Raw genomic sequence first — 25633 nt, forward strand, 5'->3', positions numbered from 1 at the left:
GTAGAGGATAACAGTGTAATGACCTGTCATGTGGGGGACTAGAGGATAACAGTTTAATGACCTGTCATGAGGGGGGGGGGGGGGGGGGGGAGGGGGGTAGAGGATAACAGTGTAATGACCTGTCATGAGGGGGGTAGAGGATAACAGTGTAATAACCTGTCATGAGGGAGACTAGAGGATAACAGTGTAATGACCTGTCATGAGGGAGACTAGAGGATAACAGTGTAATGACCTGCCATGAGGGAGACTAGAGGATAACAGTGTAATGACCTGTCATGAGGGAGACAAGAGGATAACAGTGTAATGACCTGTCATGAGGGAGACTAGAGGATAACAGTGTAATGACCTGTCATGAGGGAGACTAGAGGATAACAGTGTAATGACCTGCCATGAGGGAGACTAGAGGATAACAGTGTAATGACCTGTCATGAGGGAGACTAGAGGATAACAGTGTAATAACCTGTCATGAGGGAGACTAGAGGATAACAGTGTAATGACCTGTCATGAGGGGGGTAGAGGATAACAGTGTAATAACCTGTCATGAGGGTACAAGAGGATAACAGTGTAATAACCTGTCATGAGGGTACAAGAGGATAACAGTGTAATGACCTGTCATGAGGGAGACTAGAGGATAACAGTGTAATGACCTGTCATGAGGGAGACTAGAGGATAACAGTGTAATGACCTGCCATGAGGGAGACTAGAGGATAACAGTGTAATGACCTGTCATGAGGGGGGTAGAGGATAACAGTGTAATAACCTGTCATGAGGAAGACTAGAGGATAACAGTGTAATAACCTGTCATGAGGGAGACTAGAGGATAACAGTGTAATGACCTGTCATGTGGGGGACTAGAGGATAACAGTGTAATGACCTGTCATGTGTGGGACTAGAGGATAACAGTGTAATGACCTGTCATGAGGAAGACTAGAGGATAACAGTGTAATGACCTGTCATGAGGGAGACTAGAGGATAACAGTGTAATTACCTGTCATGAGGGGGATAGAGGATAACAGTGTAATGACCTGTCATGAGGGAGACTAGAGGATAACAGTGTAATGACCTGTCATGAGGGGGGTAGAGGATAACAGTGTAATAACCTGTCATGAGGGAGACTAGAGGATAACAGTGTAATGACCTGCCATGAGGGAGACTAGAGGATAACAGTGTAATGACCTGTCATGAGGGAGACTAGAGGATGACAGTGTAATGACCTGTCATGAGGGAGACTAGAGGATGACAGTGTAATGACCTGTCATGAGGGAGACTAGATGATAACAGTGTAATGACCTGTCATGAGGGGGGTAGAGGATAACAGTGTAATAACCTGTCATGAGGGAGACTAGAGGATAACAGTGTAATGACCTGCCATGAGGGAGACTAGAGGATAACAGTGTAATGACCTGCCATGAGGGAGACTAGAGGATAACAGTGTAATGACCTGTCATGAGGGGGGTAGAGGATAACAGTGTAATGACCTGCCATGAGGGAGACTAGAGGATAACAGTGTAATGACCTGTCATGAGGGAGACTAGAGGATAACAGTGTAATGACCTGCCATGAGGGAGACTAGAGGATAACAGTGTAATGACCTGCCATGAGGGAGACTAGAGGATAACAGTGTAATAACCTGTCATGAGGGAGACAAGAGGATAACAGTGTAATGACCTGTCATGAGGGAGACTAGAGGATAACAGTGTAATGACCTGTCATGAGGGAGACAAGAGGATAACAGTGTAATGACCTGTCATGAGGGAGACTAGAGGATAACAGTGTAATGACCTGTTATGAGGGAGACTAGAGGATAACAGTGTAATGACCTGTCATGAGGGTACAAGAGGATAACAGTGTAATGACCTGTCATGAGGGAGACTAGAGGATAACAGTGTAATGACCTGTTATGAGGGGGACTAGAGGATAACAGTGTAATAACCTGTCATGAGGGGGACTAGAGGATAACAGTGTAATGACCTGTCATGAGGGTACAAGAGGATAACAGTGTAATGACCTGTCATGAGGGAGACTAGAGGATAACAGTGTAATGACCTGTTATGAGGGGGACTAGAGGATAACAGTGTAATAACCTGTCATTAGGGGGACTAGAGGATAACAGTGTAAAAACCTGTCATGAGGGGGACTAGAGGATAACAGTGTAATGACCTGTCATGAGGGAGACTAGAGGATAACAGTGTAATGACCTGTCATGAGGGGGACTAGAGGATAACAGTGTAATGACCTGTCATGAGGGGGACTAGAGGATAACAGTGTAATGACCTGTCATGAGGGGGGTAGAGGATAACAGTGTAATTACCTGTCATGAGGGGGACTAGAGGATAACAGTGTAATTACCTGTCATGAGGGGGATAGAGGATAACAGTGTAATAACCTGTCATGAGGGAGACTAGAGGATAACAGTGTAATGACCTGCCATGAGGGAGACTAGAGGATAACAGTGTAATGACCTGTCATGAGGGAGACTAGAGGATAACAGTGTAATGACCTGCCATGAGGGAGACTAGAGGATAACAGTGTAATAACCTGTCATGAGGGAGACAAGAGGATAACAGTGTAATGACCTGTCATGAGGGAGACTAGAGGATAACAGTGTAATGACCTGTCATGAGGGAGACAAGAGGATAACGAGTGTAATGACCTGTCATGAGGGAGACTAGAGGATAACAGTGTAATGACCTGTTATGAGGGAGACTAGAGGATAACAGTGTAATGACCTGTCATGAGGGTACAAGAGGATAACAGTGTAATGACCTGTCATGAGGGAGACTAGAAGATAACAGTGTAATGACCTGTCATGAGGGAGACAAGAGGATAACAGTGTAATGACCTGTCATGAGGGAGACTAGAGGATAACAGTGTAATAACCTGTCATGAGGGAGACAAGAGGATAACAGTGTAATGACCTGTCATGAGGGAGACTAGAGGATAACAGTGTAATGACCTGTCATGAGGGAGACTAGAGGATAACAGTGTAATGACCTGTCATGAGGGAGACTAGAGGATGACAGTGTAATGACCTGTCATGAGGGTACAAGAGGATAACAGTGTAATGACCAGTCATGAGGGAGACTAGAGGATAACAGTGTAATGACCTGTCATGTGGGGGACTAGAGGATAACAGTGTAATGACCTGTCATGAGGGGGACTAAAGGATAACAGTGTAATGACCTGTCATGAGGGAGACTAGAGGATAACAGTGTAATGACCTGTCATGAGGGAGACTAGAGGATAACAGTGTAATGACCTGTCATGTGGGGGACTAGAGGATAACAGTGTAATGACCTGTCATGAGGGGGGTAGAGGATAACAGTGTAATAACCTGTCATGAGGGTACAAGAGGATAACAGTGTAATAACCTGTCATGAGGGTACAAGAGGATAACAGTGTAATGACCTGTCATGAGGGAGACTAGAGGATAACAGTGTAATGACCTGCCATGAGGGAGACTAGAGGATAACAGTGTAATGACCTGTCATGAGGGAGACAAGAGGATAACAGTGTAAAGACCTGTCATGAGGGAGACTACAGGATAACAGTGTAATGACCTGTCATGAGGGAGACTAGAGGATAACAGTGTAAAGACCTGTCATGAGGGAGACTACAGGATAACAGTGTAATGACCTGTCATGAGGGGGGTAGAGGATAACAGTGTAATAACCTGTCATGAGGGGGACTAGAGGATAACAGTGTAATGACCTGTCATGAGGGAGACTAGAGGATAACAGTGTAAAGACCTGTCATGAGGGAGACTAGAGGATAACAGTGTAATGACCTGTCATGAGGGAGACTAGAGGATAACAGTGTAAAGACCTGTCATGAGGGAGACTACAGGATAACAGTGTAATGACCTGTCATGAGGGGGACTAGAGGATAACAGTGTAATTACCTGTCATGAGGGGGGTAGAGGATAACAGTGTAATAACCTGTCATGAGGGAGACAAGAGGATAACAGTGTAATGACCTGTCATGAGGGGGGTAGAGGATAACAGTGTAATAACCTGTCATGAGGGAGACAAGAGGATAACAGTGTAATGACCTGTCATGAGGGGGACTAAAGGATAACAGTGTAATGACCTGTCATGAGGGGGACTAGAGGATAACAGTGTAATTACCTGTCATGAGGGGGGTAGAGGATAACAGTGTAATGACCTGTCATGAGGGAGACAAGAGGATAACAGTGTAATGACCTGTCATGAGGGGGACTAAAGGATAACAGTGTAATGACCTGTCATGAGGGAGACTAGAGGATAACAGTGTAATGACCTGTTATGAGGAGGACTAGAGGGTAACAGTGTAATGACCTGTCATGAGGGAGACTAGAGGATAACAGTGTAAAGACCTGTCATGAGGGAGACTAGAGGATAACAGTGTAATGACCTGTCATGTGGGGGACTAGAGGATAACAGTGTAATGACCTGTCATGAGGGAGACTAGAGGATAACAGTGTAAAGACCTGTCATGAGGGGGACTAGAGGATAACAGTGTAATTACCTGTCATGAGGGGGGTAGAGGATAACAGTGTAATAACCTGTCATGAGGGAGACTAGAGGATAACAGTTTAATGACCTGTCACGAGGGGGACTAAAGGATAACAGTGTAATTACCTGTCATGAGGGGGGTAGAGGATAACAGTGTAATAACCTGTCATGAGGGAGACTAGAGGATAACAGTTTAATAACCTGTCATGAGGGTACAAGAGGATAACAGTGTAATGACCTGTCATGAGGGAGACAAGAGGATAACAGTGTAATGACCTGTCATGAGGGAGACTAGAGGATAACAGTGTAATGACCTGTCATGAGGGAGACTAGAGGATAACAGTGTAATTACCTGTCATGAGGGAGACTACAGGATAACAGTGTAATGACCTGTCATGAGGGAGACTAGAGGATAACAGTGTAATGACCTGTCATGTGGGGGACTAGAGGATAACAGTGTAATGACCTGTCATGAGGGGGACAAGAGGATAACAGTGTAATGACCTGTCATGAGGGGGACTAGAGGATAACAGTGTAATTACCTGTCATGAGGGGGATAGAGGATAACAGTGTAATGACCAGTCATGAGGGAGACTAGAGGATAACAGTGTAATGACCAGTCATGAGGGAGACTAGAGGATAACAGTGTAATGACCTGTCATGAGGAAGACTAGAGGATAACAGTTTAATGACCTGTCATGAGGGAGACTAGAGGATAACAGTGTAATGACCTGTCATGAGGGAGACTAGAGGATAACAGTGTAATGACCTGTCATGAGGAAGACTAGAGGATAACAGTGTAATGACCAGTCATGAGGGAGACTAGAGGATAACAGTGTAATGACCTGTCATGAGGAAGACTAGAGGATAACAGTTTAATGACCTGCCATGAGGGGGACTAGAGGATAACAGTGTAATGACCTGCCATGAGGGAGACTAGAGGATAACAGTGTAATGACCTGTCATGAGGAAGACTAGAGGATAACAGTGTAATGACCAGTCATGAGGGAGACTAGAGGATAACAGTGTAATGACCTGTCATGAGGAAGACTAGAGGATAACAGTTTAATGACCTGCCATGAGGGGGACTAGAGGATAACAGTGTAATGACCTGTCACGAGGGAGACTAGAGGATAACAGTGTAATGACCTGTCATGAGGGGGACTAGAGGATAACAGTGTAATGACCTGTCACGAGGGAGACAAGAGGATAACAGTGTAATGACCTGTCATGAGGGGGACTAGAGGATAACAGTGTAATGACCAGTCATGAGGGAGACTAGAGGATAACAGTGTAATGACCTGTCATGAGGGGGACTAGAGGATAACAGTGTAATGACCTGTCATGTGGGGGACTAGAGGATAACAGTGTAATGACCTGTCATGAGGGAGACTAGAGGATAACAGTGTAATGACCTGTCATGAGGGAGACTAGAGGATAACAGTGTAATGACCTGTCATGAGGGGGACTAGAGGATAACAGTGTAATGACCTGTCATGAGGGAGACTAGAGGATGACAGTGTAATGACCTGTCATGAGGGAGGTAGAGGATAACAGTGTAATAACCTGTCATGAGGGAGACTAGAGGATAACAGTGTAATGACCTGTCATGAGGGAGACTAGAGGATGACAGTGTAATGACCTGTCATGAGGGAGGTAGAGGATAACAGTGTAATAACCTGTCATGAGGGAGACTAGAGGATAACAGTGTAATGACCTGTCATGAGGGAGACTAGAGGATAACAGTGTAATGACCTGTCATGAGGGGGGTAGAGGATGACAGTGTAATGACCTGTCATGAGGGAGACTAGAGGATAACAGTGTAATGACCTGTCATGAGGAGGTGCCAAAGGATTACAGCTTATTTACAGATAAATGATTTAGAAAGGCCTGCAGAAGTGGTGGGACAACCAATATGTAATTCCCTTTATGAATATATTTACAAGAGTTACCTCCCATGACATTGAATTGAAGTAAAATTTACAGATTCAGTACAAATTAGCTAAATAGCTAAAATATTTGTTTTGTTTTTTCCTCGCAACAGCCAGTGTCATATGAGGTTGGGTGTCAAGGAGACAACAAGAGTAAGAAAACAAAACACAGGAAAGATAAGAGTAGTAAGGAAAGAAAGGAATGATTTCAGATCCCAAGTGTTGCAATGAGGGCAGAAGATTTATTTTAGTCTTTTCAATGTTCCCTTAATAGAAGACAAAGAAGAAAATCTGCCATTATTTATTCTGGGTCACCTACTGTGATCAACATGCAGTGGGATAGAGCGTGCCTTATTATGGGGCTTACCAATGTCCCCTGAACAGAGAAGACAAAGGTGACATCCAACCTCCCCTTCCCCTCCAGAGTTATTATAGGGGTTATGGGGGTTTCCAATGTCCCCCGAGTTATTATAGGGGTTATGGGGGCTTCCAATGTCCCCCGAACAGAAAAGACAAAGAAAGAAGTACTCCGCCTCTGAAGGGTGTCTCCACAATTAGTCACCTCTCACAACATGAAGTGAGATACAGCAGCTATATTCTATTCCTCCCTTCTGTACAGGTACCGAAATGTTTATACACCTTTTCTCCTTCTGTACGGGTACCAAAATGTTTATACATCATACCTCCCTTCTGTACGGGTACCAAAATGTTTATACATCTTTCCTCCATTCTGTACGGGTACCAAAATGTTTATACATCATTTCTCCCTTCTGTACGGAGACCAAAATGTTTATACATCATTTCTCCATTCTGTACGGGTACCAAAATGTTTATACATCTTTTCTCCCTTCTGTACAGGTACCAAAATGTTTATACATCATTCCTCCCTTCTGTACAGGTACCAAAATGTTTATACATCATTCCTCCCTTCTGTACGGGTACCAAAATGTTTATACATCATTCCTCCCTTCTGTACGGGTACCAAAATGTTTATACATCATTACATCATTCCTCCGTTCTGTACGGGTACCAAAATGTTTATACATCTTTCCTCCCTTCTGTACGGGTACCAAAATGTTTATACATCATACCTCCCTTCTGTACGGGTACCAAAATGTTTATACATCTTTCCTCCCTTCTGTACGGGTACCAAAATGTTTATACATCATTTCTCCCTTCTGTACGGGTACCAAAATGTTTATACATCTTTCCTCCCTTCTGTATGGGTACCAAAATGTTTATACATCTTTCCTCCGTTCTGTACGGGTACCAAAATGTTTATACATCATACCTCCCTTCTGTACGGGTACCAAAATGTTTATACATCATTACATCATTCCTCCGTTCTGTACGGGTACCAAAATGTTTATACATCTTTCCTCCCTTCTGTACGGGTACCAAAATGTTTATACATCTTTCCTCCCTTCTGTACGGGTACCAAAATGTTTATACATCATACCTCCATTCTGTACGGGTACCAAAATGTTTATACATCTTTCCTCCCTTCTGTACGGGTACCAAAATGTTTATACATCATACCTCCCTTCTGTACGGGTACCAAAATGTTTATACATCATACCTCCCTTCTGTACGGGTACCAAAATGTTTATACATCTTTCCTCCGTTCTGTACGGGTACCAACATGTTTATACATCTTTCCTCCCTTCTGTACGGGTACCAAAATGTTTATACATCATACCTCCCTTCTGTACGGGTACCAAAATGTTTATACATCATACCTCCCTTCTGTACGGGTACCAAAAAGTTTATACATCTTTCCTCCGTTCTGTACGGGTACCAACATGTTTATACATCTTTCCTCCCTTCTGTACGGGTACCAAAATGTTTATACATCATACCTCCCTTCTGTACGGGTACCAACATGTTTATACATCATTTCTCCCTTCTGTACGGAGACCAAAATGTTTATACATCATACCTCCCTTCTGTAAGGGTACCAAAATGTTTATACATCATTTCTCCATTCTGTACGGGTACCAAAATGGTTATACATCTTTCCTCCCTTCTGTACGGGTACCAAAATGTTTATACATCATTTCTCCCTTCTGTACGGGTACCAAAATGTTTATACATCATACCTCTCTTCTGTACGGGTACCAAAATGTTTATACATCATTCCTCCCTTCTGTACGGTCAGTCAGGGCCAACATGTGCATACCATCAAACTTTTATCCAATGCTGATAGTATTATCCAAGTTAGAATTAATTCCAAAAGAAATCAAACAAATGACAGGCAAAAATTATATTTCCATATATAAACTATAGTAAAGTTTTTCCTCTCCTAAGGGGCAAATGTTAAACCCCAGGGTCAAGAAATTCACAATTTTGGTAAAGCACCTTAAGACCCTTCCATCAATGAGCTGTATTTGATTCTACCTTATTTGGGTCTTGATAAGAAGCTTTTTGACCCCACCCCTCAGGCCCCTGGGGGTGGGGACCATGTGATTTACAATTTTGTTTGACCTTTGCAATGGAAAGTTTCTGCAAAATTTCATTGTAACTAGTTCAGGGGTTTCTGAGAAGTAGAAATCGTGAATTGTTTATCGACAGAGGATGAAAAAGACGATTAGAATAGGTAGGTCACTTGAGACTTTGTCTCAGGTGACCTAATAAAAGCTGCAAGTTGTGTAAAGAAGATTAAGTTAGTAAATACGGTAGGGTGTATTGATACAGACAGTGTGACCTTGGACCATATTCTGACCTTGGATCCCTTGCAGCTTCACATCAATAATTGAACATTTCCATTAGAAGAAATCACTATATAGGTGACCAAACCATTTATCAACAAGCTGTCCTCAAACTAACCTTTTTATTAAAGACCCATTACTGTCCTAAACAATGACCCGTTATAGACCCAGTATTGTCCTAACAATGACCCGTTATAGACCCAGTACTGTCCTAACAATGACCCGTTATAGACCCAGTACTGTCCTAACAATGACCCGTTATAGACCCAGTACTGTCCCTAATAATGACCTGTTAAATACCCAGTACTGTCCTGTCCACCTCGAGTATATGATACAGTTGTATAATGATATTGAAATTATTGAGGTGTGTTCCTACATTTCATGAATGGATTTGATACTTAGGCAAGATTTATTTAGGTAGATGATCCTTTTAGTTAGTTTATAAGGTAATTTAAACTGATGTATATCAAGAAAAAAATTATTAACAGGGTTCAGTGATGGACCTAATCACAGTTAGATTATCTTTTAATGAAAAAATAACTTCTAAAATGATAACGCAGTCCTCCTTTATACCATCCTGCTACATCTTAATTATCTCCTAATAGCCTGTCATCGTTCCTGTCATCCGTCTCATAATATATTACAACAAACCTTTTCATCAGTCAGAACAATTTCCAAACAACCATTTTGTACAACATCATTGATTTTCAGAAAGCTTTTCATAAGACCTTGGAGGAACTAGACAAGCTTTCAGAGTAATTACTAACCTCATCAACAGTTTTCAGTAAAATACTGTTAACTGCTTCTTTTGTTTAGCCTCCAAAGCTTTTCTCTTGGCCGCAGGCTGTAATGGCAGCACTCGTTAATGACAGTGGTGTCTATACCCTAACAGGAAATTTTAATCTCTTTTAAATCCCAGATCAGTTTACCATAGTCAGTGTGTTCAGCTGTGGACACAGTGTAGATGTAAATTGGCACCTAGGGTCATTTACTTATTGAGGGTGAAAGTCACTCCTGCTGAGGACAAAGTAGAGATGGACGCTGGAAACCTAGGATATTACAATTGACTATATATATACCTCTGGACATCTAGAATGACCACATACCCTTGAAGGTCATCTCAAGTGACCACATACCCCATTATCCCAGAACTAAACCCTACATTCATATCACCAGCTTTCTAATGTTACAAACGTAATGTTCATAGTTATCCATTAATCTGAGCAATCTACCATGACCATCACATAAACTTCTCACAAAGCATGACCATTTGGCTGTGGTGTGGACTGAGAAAATTAATTTTGATAATGTTATTATTAATCATATGATGTACGTAGATGACATGCATCTGTCATACTGGTCCATTGGGGGAGAGGAGAATGAAAGGCTTCAACAGATAGCCTAGGGAGGAGGGCGAGATTAGGAGATTATATATAGAGGATGATGGATGACCATATAATATTACTGTCCAGGATAATGGCACGCCAACAAGAGGTCCATACGACCTGTAACTTACTGTCCAGGATAATGGCACTCCAACAAGAGGTTCATACGACCTGTAACTTACTGTCCAGGATAATGGTACTCCAACAAGAGGTCCATACGACCTGTAACTTACTGTCCAGGATAATGGCACTCCAACAAGAGGTCCATACGACCTGTAACTTACTGTCCAGGATAATGGCACTCCAACAAGAGGTCCATACCACCTGTAACTTACTGTCCAGGATAATGGCACTCCAACAAGAGGTCCATACGACCTGTAACTTACTGTCCAGGATAATGGCACTCCAACAAGAGGTTCATACGACCTGTAACTTACTGTCCAGGATAATGGTACTCCAACAAGAGGTCCATACGACCTGTAACTTACTGTCCAGGATAATGGCACTCCAACAAGAGGTCCATACGACCTGTAACTTACTGTCCAGGATAATGGCACTCCAACAAGAGGTCCATACCACCTGTAACTTACTGTCCAGGATAATGGCACTCCAACAAGAGGTCCATACCACCTGTAACTTACTGTCCAGGATAATGGTACTCCAACAAGAGGTCCATACGACCTGTAACTTACTGTCCAGGATAATGGCACTCCAACAAGAGGTCCATATGACCTGTAACTTACTGTCCAGGATAATGGTACTCCAACAAGAGGTCCATACGACCTGTAACTTACTGTCCAGGATAATGGCACTCCAACAAGAGGTCCATATGACCTGTAACTTACTGTCCAGGATAATGGTACTCCAACAAGAGGTCCATACGACCTGTAACTTACTGTCCAGGATAATGGCACGCCAACAAGAGGTCCATACGACCTGTAACTTACTGTCCAGGATAATGGCACTCCAACAAGAGGTCCATATGACCTGTAACTTACTGTCTGAGGACAACTTCAAGCCAGCAACAGGTCCATATGACCTGTAACTTACTGTATGAGGACAACTGCACGCCAACAAGAGGTCCATATCACTTGTAACTTACTGTTTGAGGACAACTTCACGCCAACAAGAGGTCCATATGACCTGTAACGTATTGTCTGAAGACAACTTCACGCCAACAAGAGGTCCATATGACCTGTAACTCACTGTCTGAGAACAACTTCACGCCAACAAGAAATAACTACAGACTGTTTTTAACTGAATTCTAATACTTGAATCAATAGTATGCACTTAAAAGGAAAGCAGAGTACTGTATAGCGGGAAGTTTTAGCGGGGCTTTAATTTGGCGATTTTGCGGGTCTGTATATAGATCGCCAAAATTTAACCCATCAAATTTTTAACATGGCCAATTAAAAAGATGCAATTTTTTTTTACTATCAGCAATAGTTTCCTTTCCGACCTTCATTTACCTTAAATAACTCATGTCGCTCTGATAACTCCTGAGAGTAACGAGTTGTGTGTATTGTTGGTTGTTGCCTGGCAACTGTCTTCCAAATGATGATAGGCACATACAAAAAGCTAGTGAACAACTACTCTCGATACATGTATAGCCACACAAGTATGACATATAACGCATTAATTATCACAAACATAATTATCCAAATATACGGCTAGGTAATACATATGCTCAGCGCCAAATCAAAACCCTATATTTCATGACCAAATCACCAAATGTTATGACCGCTAAAATGTCAGGCTATGGGGAAGTGTAGATAGATGAGACACTGATGGAGCCAATATGTATGGATTATCTTACAATTATAGTCATATAGAAATGTAGGTCACGATGTGTAGGGATTATCTTACAATTATAGTCATATAGAAATGTAGGTCACGATATGTAGGGATTATCTTACACTTATAGTCATATACAAATGTAGGTCACGATGTGTAGGGATTATCTTACAATTATAGTCATATAGAAATGTAGGTCACGATGTGTAGGGATTATCTTACAATTATAGTCATATAGAAATGTAGGTCACGATGTGTAGGGATTATCTTACAATTATAGTCATATAGAAATGTAGGTTACGATGTGTAGGGACTATCTTACAATTATAGTCATATAGAAATGTAGGTCACAATGTGTAGGGATTATCTTACACTTATAGTCATATAGAAATGTAGGTCACGATGTGTAGGGATTATCTTACAATTATAGTCATATACAAATGTAGGTCACGATGTGTAGGGATTATCTTACAATTATAGTCATATAGAAATGTAGGTCACGATGTGTAGGAATTATCTTACAATTATAGTCATATACAAATGTAGGTCACGATGTGTAGGGATTATCTTACAATTATAGTCATATAGAAATGTAGGTCACGATGTGTAGGGATTATCTTACAATTATAGTCATATAGAAATGTAGATCACGATGTGTAGGGATTATCTTACAATTATAGTCATATAGAAATGTAGATCACGATGTGTAGGGATTATCTTACAATTATAGTCATATAGAAATGTAGATCACGATGTGTAGGGATTATCTTACAATTATAGTCATATAGAAATGTAGATCACGATGTGTAGGGATTATCTTACAATTATAGTCATATAGAAATGTAAGTCACGATGTGTAGGGATTATCTTACAATTATAGTCATATAGAAATGTAGGTCACGATGTGTAGGGATTATCTTACAATTATAGTCATATAGAAATGTAGGTCACGATGTGTAGGGATTATCTTACAATTATAGTCATATAGAAATGTAAGTCACGATGTGTAGGGATTATCTTACAATTATAGTCATATAGAAATGTAGGTCACGATGTGTAGGGATTATCTTACAATTATAGTCATATACAAATGTAGGTCACGATGTGTAGGGATTATCTTACAATTATAGTCATATAGAAATGTAAGTCACGATGTGTAGGGATTATCTTACAATTATAGTCATATAGAAATGTAGGTCACGATGTGTAGGGATTATCTTACAATTATAGTCATATAGAAATGTAGGTCACGATGTGTAGGGATTATCTTACAATTATAGTCATATAGAAATGTAGATCACGATGTGTAGGGATTATCTTACAATTATAGTCATATAGAAATGTAGGTCACGATGTGTAGGGATTATCTTACAATTATAGTCATATAGAAATGTAGGTCACGATGTGTAGGGATTATCTTACAATTATAGTCATATAGAAATGTAGGTCACGATGTGTAGGGATTATCTTACAATTATAGTCATATAGAAATGTAGGTCACAATGTGTAGGGATTATCTTACAATTATAGTCATATAGAAATGTAGGTCACAATGTGTAGGGATTATCTTACAATTATAGTCATATACAAATGTAGGTCAGGATATGTAGGGATTATCTTACAATTATAGTCATATCGAAATGTAGGTCACGATGTGTAGGGATTATCTTACAATTATAGTCATATACAAATGTAGGTCATGATGTGTATAAAGGATTATCTTACAATTATAGTCATATACAAATGTAGGTCACGATGTGTAGGGATTATCTTACAATTATAGTTCAAGTTCAAGTTCAAGTTTTATTTTATTTGAGTGTCACATGTCAATACAATACTTGATTAAAAAATGTACATAAGAACAATAAAATACATATTGACATCCAGCCATTATTGGCTTATGAGACACTAATTATGATTAAAATCTATTAAAAGCTATCAATTATATGCTATCCGTTATTGTTAAATTATACATTGATTAAAATATATAGATTATCAATGTCACATACTTATTTTTTGGAGTTCAGAGACTAACACTAGTCTGAATAGTTATGGTATTATCATATAGTCATATAGAAATGTAGGTCACGATGTGTAGGGATTATCTTACAATTATAGTCATATAGAAATGTAGGTCACAATGTGTAGGGATTATCTTACAATTATAGTCATATATAGAAATGTAGGTCACAATGTAAGAACTATGTATGGCTAGGAAAATACTACCTCGGGTAAAATGCCTGGTCTCTAGAACCACTTCAATGGTCAAAATACCTTTGTTCATTATTCAATAACCTCTAAAACAAGATGAGTTCCTGGCAATATTCTGCATATAACTCCACATAATACAGTATTTACATCCATATCAAAATATGCTGAGATTTAGAAATCCCTTGTTATTTGACATGGACATTCTGATTGACTGGCATCATACATACCTGGGCCAGTTCCATTTTAATGTACTCCTTAATGATCTGTTGGGGTACAAGTCCTGCCTGCATAAACCTGGAACAATACAAAGGTGTTATTGTTAAAGACACATTTATATACAAAAGTAAAATGCCTGGCCACAGGGGTAATTAAATGTCTACATCAATTATCCATGCACGCGAGACAAAATATTCTCTCTTTGCCTGACAAGGTTCCATAATCTTGGCCGTTCTCAACCAACCGAAAGTAAAAAAAAAATCAATTTACAAACAACTCCCCTGATCATTAATGGATTTTATGTGAAAATATGACATTTTTCAGCCTAATTAATTACAAGGTCACAGAGCTACACACATCGCAATAGGTTGCAATATTACATTGGTAAACTTTGCTGTATGGCAATGGACTTGTATGGGAAAGCGGTAAACTGCATATCACCTTTTCTAAACCAGTGGCATATTCAAATATCAGCTTAATTTTTTACAGTTGATTTGTCCAATCTGACAAGTTAAGCTCCCTGCAGATCTGTACACAGGCAATCACTGTCTTCTGAATGGTGTGAGAAATCAAACACGGGGCAAGGACAATAGCTGTGTCAAGTAGGCTTAAGGTGTGACTGGAGCTTGATGACATGGGACTAATACTGTGCCACGTAATCTCAGCATTCACAACACATTTCATCACATTTCGCAGGATTATGAAAATGTTCCAAGGCCATGAAAGATCGCCGATGATATCAATTCACACTTAAATTACACACATTTGTGCATTTTCAAGATCCTAATTAAATTTCTGTATTTTCATTTGCAAACTGAATTCAAGGTGAAATGAAAAATTAAATGTCAGGTCTTAGAAGATTAAAACTAACTGAACATAACATCTGAGACAGAAATATGGGTGAGAACCTTTTGTCTCGATATCCCGCCATGTTGGATAGAGTTTGCCCATGTAAGAAAGCTATGTAAGAAAAATCTATCTTTCATAGCATTTCATGCGCACGGAATAATCTGCGTTCAAGGGGGACAACACCACAACTGAAAAAATGATTCCATCTTCATCAGCACAGGGAATCTGTAATTTGTTTACTCTACTCAGTAGGTGTATTTGAACTTATCCGAGTGTGTACATGTAGCACATTCTCAGATTTTTTTGGCCCTTAAATTGACGAACGTTCTGTAAAAATGACACGCCTCGATGTTCATATCAGAAAAAAATGTTTTTATTGTAACACATATAATAGTCTATATTGTGTAGAACAGCCAGGAAAACTAACAGTCACCTTAGCCTTCCAATGGTCGGCGGATCTACCTTTGTCATTCCATCAAGAAAACCGGTTTAACACATATAACCATATGTCACAGAACAGACTGAATACCCATATAGAGTCACTGTTCGCTCTCAGGTTCATACATAAAGTTGCCAAAATAGCAGTGAATATTATTACCCACGAAACATCGCAGCATCATGGGGACCAAAATCTGCATCACTCCTTAACTATAAATTGAATTCTAATGACAGCCATGGCGTCATGCATGCAGTGACCTAGTATTTTATAAAAAATGTGACTACATGGGCAATAAAAAGTACAATGTGTTCTGGAAAATGATCGAATATATCAAAGGGCAAATCAAATTATATGTAGATATGGAAAACTCATTTTCTCGTTTTTTTTGTTGAGAGAATCATTTTTTTTCTTGGATGTTAACAATTTGATCACAGCCATTTCAAAAGTTGGCAATAAATACTGGCAAATTATTCATTCTTTCACCATTAAACTTTCAGAATATCATAAGTATTTTTGGTAAAAACCTCAAAAAAATTCAAACCAAAAATGTGTATAAGACAATAATGCCCCAGCTGCCACTTGACACCCTGAAACCTCAGCAGTTCCTGAGATTAGCTAGTTACACTGGAAGGGATGGAACGGGACTGGATGGACATAGGTAACATTATATGCCCCCCTCCCTCCCTAGAAATTTGGTAGTAAAATGAGTAAAAAAGACTCTTCCATATTGTGTGTATGCAGAATAGGGATATATTTATTCTAACCTCTGGATTACAAAATGTGGTAAAACCCTCGGCAAGCCTCGGATGGAATATCCCTACCCTACATTCTTACCTTCTGTAGAGATCCCTCGTCCCACTGATACCTGTCGATAGGTAGGTCCACTGTAAGTACAGCACTTTCAACGGTCCAGATACTGAACTATGGCAGCTTACACCTTTCTGTAAAAGTTTTGTCACATACCAGGTGTTAATGAATGTAATACTCCCTTGTGTGTTTCCCCCCCAAAATAGAATCCCTAGTTGATTTGAGTAGCTTGAATGACAAAAAAGGAAACATGATTCTGAAATTAGAACTTTATAAAAGTTGATGAGCGAGGATAATCCAGAGAAGGAATCAGACACAATATTTGTGAATTACCTCACGGAAATATCTTTTTTTTCCCGAAAATGTAGGATTGGTTCAATATTTTGTGAAAAACTATACATTAAATAGTTAAGTAATTAAATAATATCAGCTGTATGTATATATACTTTTGCCTTTCAAATAAAATGGTCAGAACTTTCATTTTTTATCATTTGAGTTAATCAGTTACCTCCCCTGCTAGAGCTAGACCTGTGAGCAACTCACCTCAAATAAAGTTCTGGTCGAATCTGATTGGTTGGTAATACAATAGTCCAGAACCAACTGCCACAGTGGAAGACTCTTCTGTAATGGAGGAAATTTAAGAGTCATAATAACAAGTATACTGGGTATTTCCTCTGTCCCCTACTGGCCCTCACTAAAAACCTTAACACTGGCCTTAACCTTGACCCAAAAACCCTGAAACTCAAACTTGTAAGAGATATTATGGTCCTTTATCATTGTGTGAAGTTTAAGCAAAATCACTCAAGAAATGAAGCTTCTATAGCACTGACAAACATTGGTATCATGTACATATGTATAGGACGGAGAGAGAGGAGACCTATATAGTCACCCCAGTTTTACCAGTAGGTGACTAATAAGCCCTTTTTAACCCTACGAGACAGACAAGTATTAACCATGTGCAACTGGAAGGAGCTTGAATGTAACATATAGCTAGACTGGGATCTGAACTCAGACCTCCAAACCCTTGACAGATTCTATAAGCATTCAAGCAACCTATAGTCACATTGCATCAGTTCCCTACTCACTCAGAGAACAGCAGACTGACCTGAGAGGATGGAAAAGGTACAATTTCAACAAGTTAGTTACTGGTTTACTGCCTACATCATTACAGGTAGTATATGGCTAGGTTTCCTCTACCATGAGACAGAAATAAGTTCACTAGAAACTAGAGTTGTATTATAAGTACATTAATCAACAAGAAGTGATTTTCACAAGGCTCCAGAAGTGCAGACTAAAACTATTGCTTAAAACATATAACATCGCCACACAGATACACAGCTTCTTCTGTTTTCAATAACGTGGGCTTAAGAACACCAATGACACCATTGCTAAATTTCATTATTTATACAAAAGATCCGTCTTTATTCAATTTTGAATTCAGGTCTTATAATGAAACAGTTCCCTTGAGATGAGTTCAGACATGAATTCTTCTAAAATTTAAAATATTTTAAATTTTGGAAATCTCAAAATAATACGGTTTAAGGAAAAAACCAAAATCTGTAGCTAAATTGCTTAAAATCTAATCAATGTGCATGTAAAAAACAAATACAGTGATAAATTATTGATTAATTTCAGCGCTTGTTATTAGGTTGGAATTGTAACACAGAGACAGAGGACCGAGTCTGTAGTGCCCACCCATACCAGTCATCAGCTCCGCTAATCCCTGCTGTCTACTGTCTGTAGTCCCCGCCCATCCCAGTCATCAGCTCCGCTAATCCCTGCTGTCTACTGTCTACTGTCTGTAGTCCCCGCCCATACCAGTCATCAGCTCCGCTAATCCCTGCTGTCTACTGTCTGTAGTCCCCGCCCATCCCAGTCATCAGCTCCGCTAATCCCTGCTGTCTACTGTCTGTAGTCCCCGCCCATCCCAGTCATCAGCTCCGCTAGTCCCTGCTGTCTACTGTCTGTAGTCCTCTCCCATACCAGTCATCAGCTCCACTAATCCCCGTTGTCTACTGTCTGTAGTCCCCTCCCCGCCCATACCAGTCATCAGCTCCACTAATCCCTGCTGTCTACTGTCTGTAGTCCCCGCCCATCCCAGTCATCAGCTCCGCTAATCCCTGCTGTCTATACTGTCTGTAGTCCCTGCCCATCCCAGTCATCAGCTCCGCTAATCCCTGCTGTCTACTGTCTGTAGTCCCCGCCCATACCAGTCATCAGCTCCGCTAATCCCTGCTGTCTATACTGTCTGTAGTCCCCGCCCATCCCAGTCATCAGCTCCACTAATCCCTGCTGTCTACTGTCTGTAGTCTCCGCCCATCCCAGTCATCAGTTCCACTAATCCCTGCTGTCTACTGTCTGTAGTCTCCGCCCATCCCAGTCATCAGCTCCACTAATCCCTGCTGTCTACTGTCTATAGTCCCCTCCCATCCCAGTCATCAGCTCTGCTAATCCCTGCTGTCTATACTGTCTGTAGTCCCCGCCCATCCCAGTCATCAGCTCCACTAATCCCTGCTGTCTACTGTCTGTAGTCTCTGCCCATCCCAGTCATCAGCTCCACTAATCCCTGCTGTCTACTGTCTGTAGTCCCCACCCATACCTGTCATCAGCTCCACTAATCCCTGCTGTCTACTGTCTGTAGTCCCCGCCCATCCCAGTCATCAGCTCCACTAATCCCTGCTGTCTACTGTCTGTAGTGCCCATCCATACCAGTCATCAGCTCCGCTAATCCCTGCTGTCTACTGTCTGTAGTCCCCGCCCATACCAGTCATCAGCTCCACTAATCCCTGCTGTCTGTAACTGTCTGTAGTCCCCGCCCATCCCAGTCATCAGCTCCACTAATCCCTGCTGTCTACTGTCTGTAGTCCCCTCCCATACCAGTCATCAGCTCCACTAATCCCTGCTGTCTACTGTCTGTAGTCCCCGCCCATCCCAGTCATCAGCTCCGCTAATCCCTGCTGTCTACTGTCTGTAGTCCCCTCCCATCCCAGTCATCAGCACCGCTAATCCCTGCTGTCTACTGTCTGTAGTCCCCGCCCATCCCAGTCATCAGCTCTGCTAATCCCTGCTGTCTACTGTCTGTAGTCCCCGCCCATACCAGTCATCAGCTCCGCTAATCCCTGCTGTCTACTGTTTGTAGTCCCCACCCATACCAGTCATCAGCTCCGCTAATCCCTACTGTCTACTGTCCGTAGTCCCCGCCCATACCAGTCATCAGCTCCACTAATCCCTGCTGTCTACTGTCTGTAGTCCCCGCCCATACCTGTCATCAGCTCCGCTAATCCCTGCTGTCTACTGTCTGTAGTCTCCGCCCATCCCAGTCATCAGCTCCGCTAATGCCTGCTGTCTACTGTCTGTAGTCCCCGCCCATCCCAGTCATCAGCTCCACTAATCCCTGCTGTCTACTGTCTGTAGTCCCCGCCCATACCAGTCATCAGCTCCGCTAATCCCTGCTGTCTACTGTCTGTAGTCCCCGCCCATCCCAGTCATCAGCTCTGCTAATCCCTGCTGTTTACTGTCTGTAGTCCCCGCCCATACCAGTCATCAGCTCCGCTAATCCCTGCTGTCTACTGTCTATAGTCCCCTCCCCGCCCATCCCAGTCATCAGCTCCACTAATCCCTGCTGTCTACTGTCTGTAGTCCCAGGCCATCCCAGTCATCAGCTCCACTAATCCCTGCTGTCTACTGTCTGTAGTCCCCACCCATACCTGTCATCAGCTCCACTAATCCCTGCTGTCTACTGTCTGTAGTCCCCGCCCATCCCAGTCATCAGCTCCACTAATCCCTGCTGTCTACTGTCTGTAGTGCTCACCCATACCAGTCATCAGCTCCGCTAATCCCTGCTGTCTACTGTCTGTAGTCCCCGCCCATACCAGTCATCAGCTCCACTAATCCCTGCTGTCTGTAACTGTCTGTAGTCCCCGCCCATCCCAGTCATCAGCTCCACTAATCCCTGCTGTCTACTGTCTGTAGTCCCCCGCCCATCCCAGTCATCAGCTCCGCTAATCCCTGCTGTCTACTGTCTGTAGTCCCCTCCCATACCAGTCATCAGCTCCACTAATCCCTGCTGTCTACTGTCTGTAGTCCCCGCCCATCCCAGTCATCAGCTCTGCTAATCCCTGCTGTCTACTGTCTGTAGTCCCCTCCCATCCCAGTCATCAGCACCGCTAATCCCTGCTGTCTACTGTCTGTAGTCCCCGCCCATCCCAGTCATCAGCTCTGCTAATCCCTGCTGTCTACTGTCCGTAGTCCCCGCCCATACCAGTCATCAGCTCCGCTAATCCCTGCTGTCTACTGTCTGTAGTCCCCGCCCATACCAGTCATCAGCTCCGCTAATCCCTGCTGTCTACTGTCTGTAGTCCCCACCCATCCCAGTCATCAGCTCTGCTAATCCCTGCTGTCTACTGTCTGTAGTCCCCGCCCATACCAGTCATCAGCTCCGCTAATCCCTGCTGTCTACTGTCTATAGTCCCCTCCCCGCCCATCCCAGTCATCAGCTCCACTAATCCCTGCTGTCTACTGTCTGTAGTCCCCGCCCATACCAGTCATCAGCTCCGCTAATCCCTGCTGTCTACTGTAAATGGTTCTACTACCGAATAGTTTATTTTTGATACATTGGCAAAAGGTATTTTTTACCGTTTTACTGTATTTAACATCCTTGTTCAAATAAGCCTTCTCTTTTTTATGCTGTATTCAATACCATTGTTCCAATTGGCCTCCTCCCCTTTTTACTGTATTTCACACCATCATTCCAATAAGCCTCCTCCCCTTTTTACTGTATTTCACACCATCATTCCAATAAGCCTCCTCCCCTTTTTACTGTATTTAACACCATTGTTCCAATAATCCTTCTTCCCTTTTTGTTGTACCTAACACCCTTTTTCCAATACCCCGCCTTTTCAAACTAATTGAGTATATCTATCACTTGCCTAAGTTAAAACTTATCTCAAGGTATTTTGTAATAATTATAAAACCAACTTGCATTACATGTACACACCATGATAATAACACATTGGAAGGTTATCAATGTTTTACACAATGAGAATTATGTGATACTGGAAGAGAAATATTAAGTGACCCTCTCATGCATTAACTGTATTAGTAAAAGTTGTGAGCATTGAATAGTGTTAGAATTAACTTTTGCCGTCGGTGTCAGAAAGGATTACTCACATTATATATGTATATAATATTGATTAATAAATAAGATGCTCCCCTTCTCCCCCCCCCCCCCCCCCCCCCTCTCTCTCTCTCTCTCTCTCTCTCTTCCTCTCTCTCCATGATGTTTCTCCACGTGTGACTGTATGATAGTGTGAGATAATGTATTTTAGTATTGTAAATAAGCCATCTTGAATTTTGTAAATATATACAGTTTTATTGTAAGGAAAGGGCTTTGTATAAGTTGAAAAACTTGTGCCCGATCCAATTGTTTAAAGGCAATAAAATATGTTTAAAACAAACTGTAGATGGACATCATTAGTCATTCAAATTAGTTACAAATTTTTCATAACTTTTAAAGCATCATTTTGTTGTGAAATATGGCTGGATAACTCAATATCTATGATGCCGACAATGGCAGGGTAGTCTACGATCAACCTGTATTATAAGTTTACATGAAATACATCCGTTATCGACTTGACCAAGTGGAGACTACACTGGCTGTGGACACGCACAGTTGCACAATACCTTAGGGATGAGTTAACGCAGACTCCATTATTTATCATGTTGAATGGCAGGGGAGACAATTGTCCATGAAACCATTTTTTTCTTTATGATGTCAAAGGTTAAACAAGAGGCCCATGGGGCCTGTATCGCTCACCTGGTTGGATTAGACCAAATGTCAAAATAATGTTTTATTTGTAAATCCCAAACAATGCTATATATGGTTATAGAGTGGCATGTAGCGATTTATAGGAATTACCTCTATTTCCCCTTCTGGGCCCCATCCCTTTGGCCCATTTGGGGTCAGAGTCACCATTTCTGCAAAACTGTCCCCCTTCCCCCAAGGATGTTTCTGACCAAATCGGGTTCAAATCCATTCATAACTTTATGACTAGTAGCAATTTAAAGGAATTACCTCTATTTCCCCTATTGGGCCCCGCCCCTTTGGCCCCTTTGGGGTCAGAGTCACCATTTATGCAAAATCTGTTCCCCTTCCCCCAAGGATGTTTCTGACTAAATTGGGTTCAAATCCATTCATAACTTTGTGACTAGTAGCGATTTAAAGGAATTACCTCTATTTCCCCTTTTGGGCCCTGCCCCTTTGGCCCCTTTGGCCCCTTTGGGGTCAGTCACCATTTATGCAAAATCTGTTCCCCTTCCCCCAAGGATGTTTCTGACTAAATTGGGTTCAAATCCTTTCATAACTTTATAACTAGTAGCAATTTAAAGGAATTACCTCTATTTCCCCTTTTGGGCCTCGCCCTTTGGGGTCAGAGTCACCATTTATGCAAAATCTTTTCCCCTTCCCCCAAGGATGTTTCTGACCAAATTGGGTTCAAATCCATTCATGTATGACTAGTAGCGATTTAAAGGAATTACCTCTATTTCCCCTATTGGGCCCCGCCCCTTTGGCCCCTTTGGGGTCAGCATCACCATTGATGCAAAATCTGTTCCCCTTCCCCCAAGGATGTTTCTGACCAAATTGGGTTCAAATTCATTCATAACTTTATGACTAGTAGCGATTTAAAGGAATTACCTCTATTTCCCCTATTGGGTCCCGCCCCTTTGGCCCCTTGGGGGTCAGAGTCGCCATTTATGTAAAATCTGTTCCCCTTCTGCCAAGGATGTTTCTGGCCAAATTTGGTCAAAATCCAATAAGAACTTTTAGACGAGTAGCGATTTGAAGCAAATGTTGACGGACGACGGACGCTGCGCCATGACACAAGCTCACTGGACCTTCGGTCCAGGTGAGCTAAAAAGAAAGGCTGTAATAAAACTAATGTTTCCCTCGAGAATCCTTAATGCAGCGGTTAAATAAGGCACTGTAAGGTTCAGTAAGGTACTATAAGGCACAGTAAAATACTGTAAGGCACAGTAAAGTACTGTAAGGTAGAGTAAAGTACTGTAAGGCTCAGTAAGGTACTATAAGGTACAGTAGAGTACTGTAAGGTAGAGTAAAGTACTGTAAGGTACAGTAAGGTACAGTAAGGTACTGTAAGGTACAGAAAGTACTGTAAGGTACAGTAAAGTACTGTAAGGTACAGTAAGGTACAGTAAAGTACTGTAAGGTACAGTAAGGTACAGTAAGGTACAGTAAAGTACTGTAAGGTACAGTAAGGTACAGTAAGGTACAGTAAAGTACTGTAAGGCACAGTAAAGTACTGTAAGGTACAGTAAGGTACAGTAAGGTACAGTAAATTACTGTAAGGTATAGTAAAGTATTGTAAGGTACAGTAAGGTACAGTAAGGTACAGTAAATTACTGTAAGGTACAGAAAGTACTGTTAGGTACAGTAAGGTACAGTAAGGTACAGTAAAGTACTGTAAGGTACAGTAAGGTACAGTAAAGTACTGTAAGGTACAGTAAGGTACAGTAAGGCACAGTAAGGTACAGTAAGGTACAGTAAAGTATTGTAAGGTACAGTAAAGTACTGTAAGGTACAGTAAAGTACTGTAAGGCTCAGTAAGGTATTGTAAGGTACGGTAAAGTACTGTAAGGTACGGTAAGGTATTGTAAGGTACGGTAAAGTACTGTAAGGTACAGTAAAGTACTGTAAGGTACAGTAAGGCACAGTAAGGTACAGTAAGGTACAGTAAGGCACAGTAAGGTACAGTAAGGTACAGTAAATTACTGTAAGGTATAGTAAAGTATTGTAAGGTACAGTAAGGTACAGTAAAGTATTGTAAGGTACAGTAAGGTACAGTAAGGTACAGTAAATTACTGTAAGGTATAGTAAAGTACTGTAAGGTACAGTAAGGTACAGTAAGGTACTGTAAGGTACAGTAAAGTACTGTAAGGTACTGTAAGGTTCAGTAAAGTACTGTAAGGCACAGTAAGGTACAGTAAAGTATTGTAAGGTACTGTAAGGTACAGTAAGGTACAGTAAAGTACTGTTAGGCACAGTAAGGTACAGTAAGGTACAGTAAAGTACTGTAAGGTTCAGTAAAGTACTGTTAGGTACAGTAAGGTACAGTAAGGTACAGTAAAGTACTGTAAAAGTACAGATCTATTAACAGAAACACTGCTATTTTCTTTCAATTCTGAGTTCAGTGTTAAGACAGAGCAAACCAAAGTGCTTCTAATTTCTCCCCCGTAACAGAAGCTGATCTTCCACTATGATTTACATTAGGCACTTATCCCATTAAAGCTAGAACTTCAGTCTAATACTCTCTGAAATCACACACAGGAGGAAGGTAAACAGTGTTATAGTCAGCTCAACACACAAACAACTTTTTACTGGAATTGCTGTTCGTAAAACAATACAATTTATAGACAGTTGCCCAGGTAATACTTGATTTGTTTTCTCTGGGATTCAGAAGTGATACCTCTAAGATGGAAGCATGCTGGACTAGAGAGAGAGAGGAACATAGCAATATAAACAATGGAGTATTGACACATTGCTATGTCATAAAGTAAATTAATTGATCAACACACAAATTTTATGATAAGAAACAAAAACTTTTTCCTACTATCTGAGGATGGTGTCAAAAATTGACACTTATAACACCATGTCCATGACGCCTCAGCTGCACAAAAATTGGATTGATAATCTTTATTAGAGAAAACAAAAATTGTTTGAGAAGAAAACAAAGTATGACAGAGTGGATCATAAATACAAGGTGACCTTGGAGAGTCTCTGGAA

At 41.3% G+C, this 25633-nt stretch overlaps 1 protein-coding gene across 1 annotated transcript in view; it reads right to left on the reverse strand.

Moving 5' to 3' along the window:
- Nucleotides 1–25633, reverse strand: part of LOC117322465 (U3 small nucleolar RNA-associated protein 6 homolog) — a 170165-nt gene that overhangs the window by 4046 nt on the left and 140486 nt on the right. Inside the window, exons 18-20 of the mRNA XM_033877397.1 lie at nucleotides 17377–17454; nucleotides 16861–16967; nucleotides 14750–14816 (exon numbers count right to left, since the gene is read on the reverse strand). Of these exons, the coding sequence (XP_033733288.1) occupies nucleotides 14750–14816; nucleotides 16861–16967; nucleotides 17377–17454 (252 nt within the window). The remainder of the gene's footprint in view (nucleotides 1–14749; nucleotides 14817–16860; nucleotides 16968–17376; nucleotides 17455–25633) is intronic.

The sequence above is a fragment of the Pecten maximus genome, chromosome 1 (assembly GCF_902652985.1).
Source record: "Pecten maximus chromosome 1, xPecMax1.1, whole genome shotgun sequence".
Taxonomy (NCBI): Eukaryota; Metazoa; Mollusca; class Bivalvia; order Pectinida; family Pectinidae; genus Pecten; species Pecten maximus.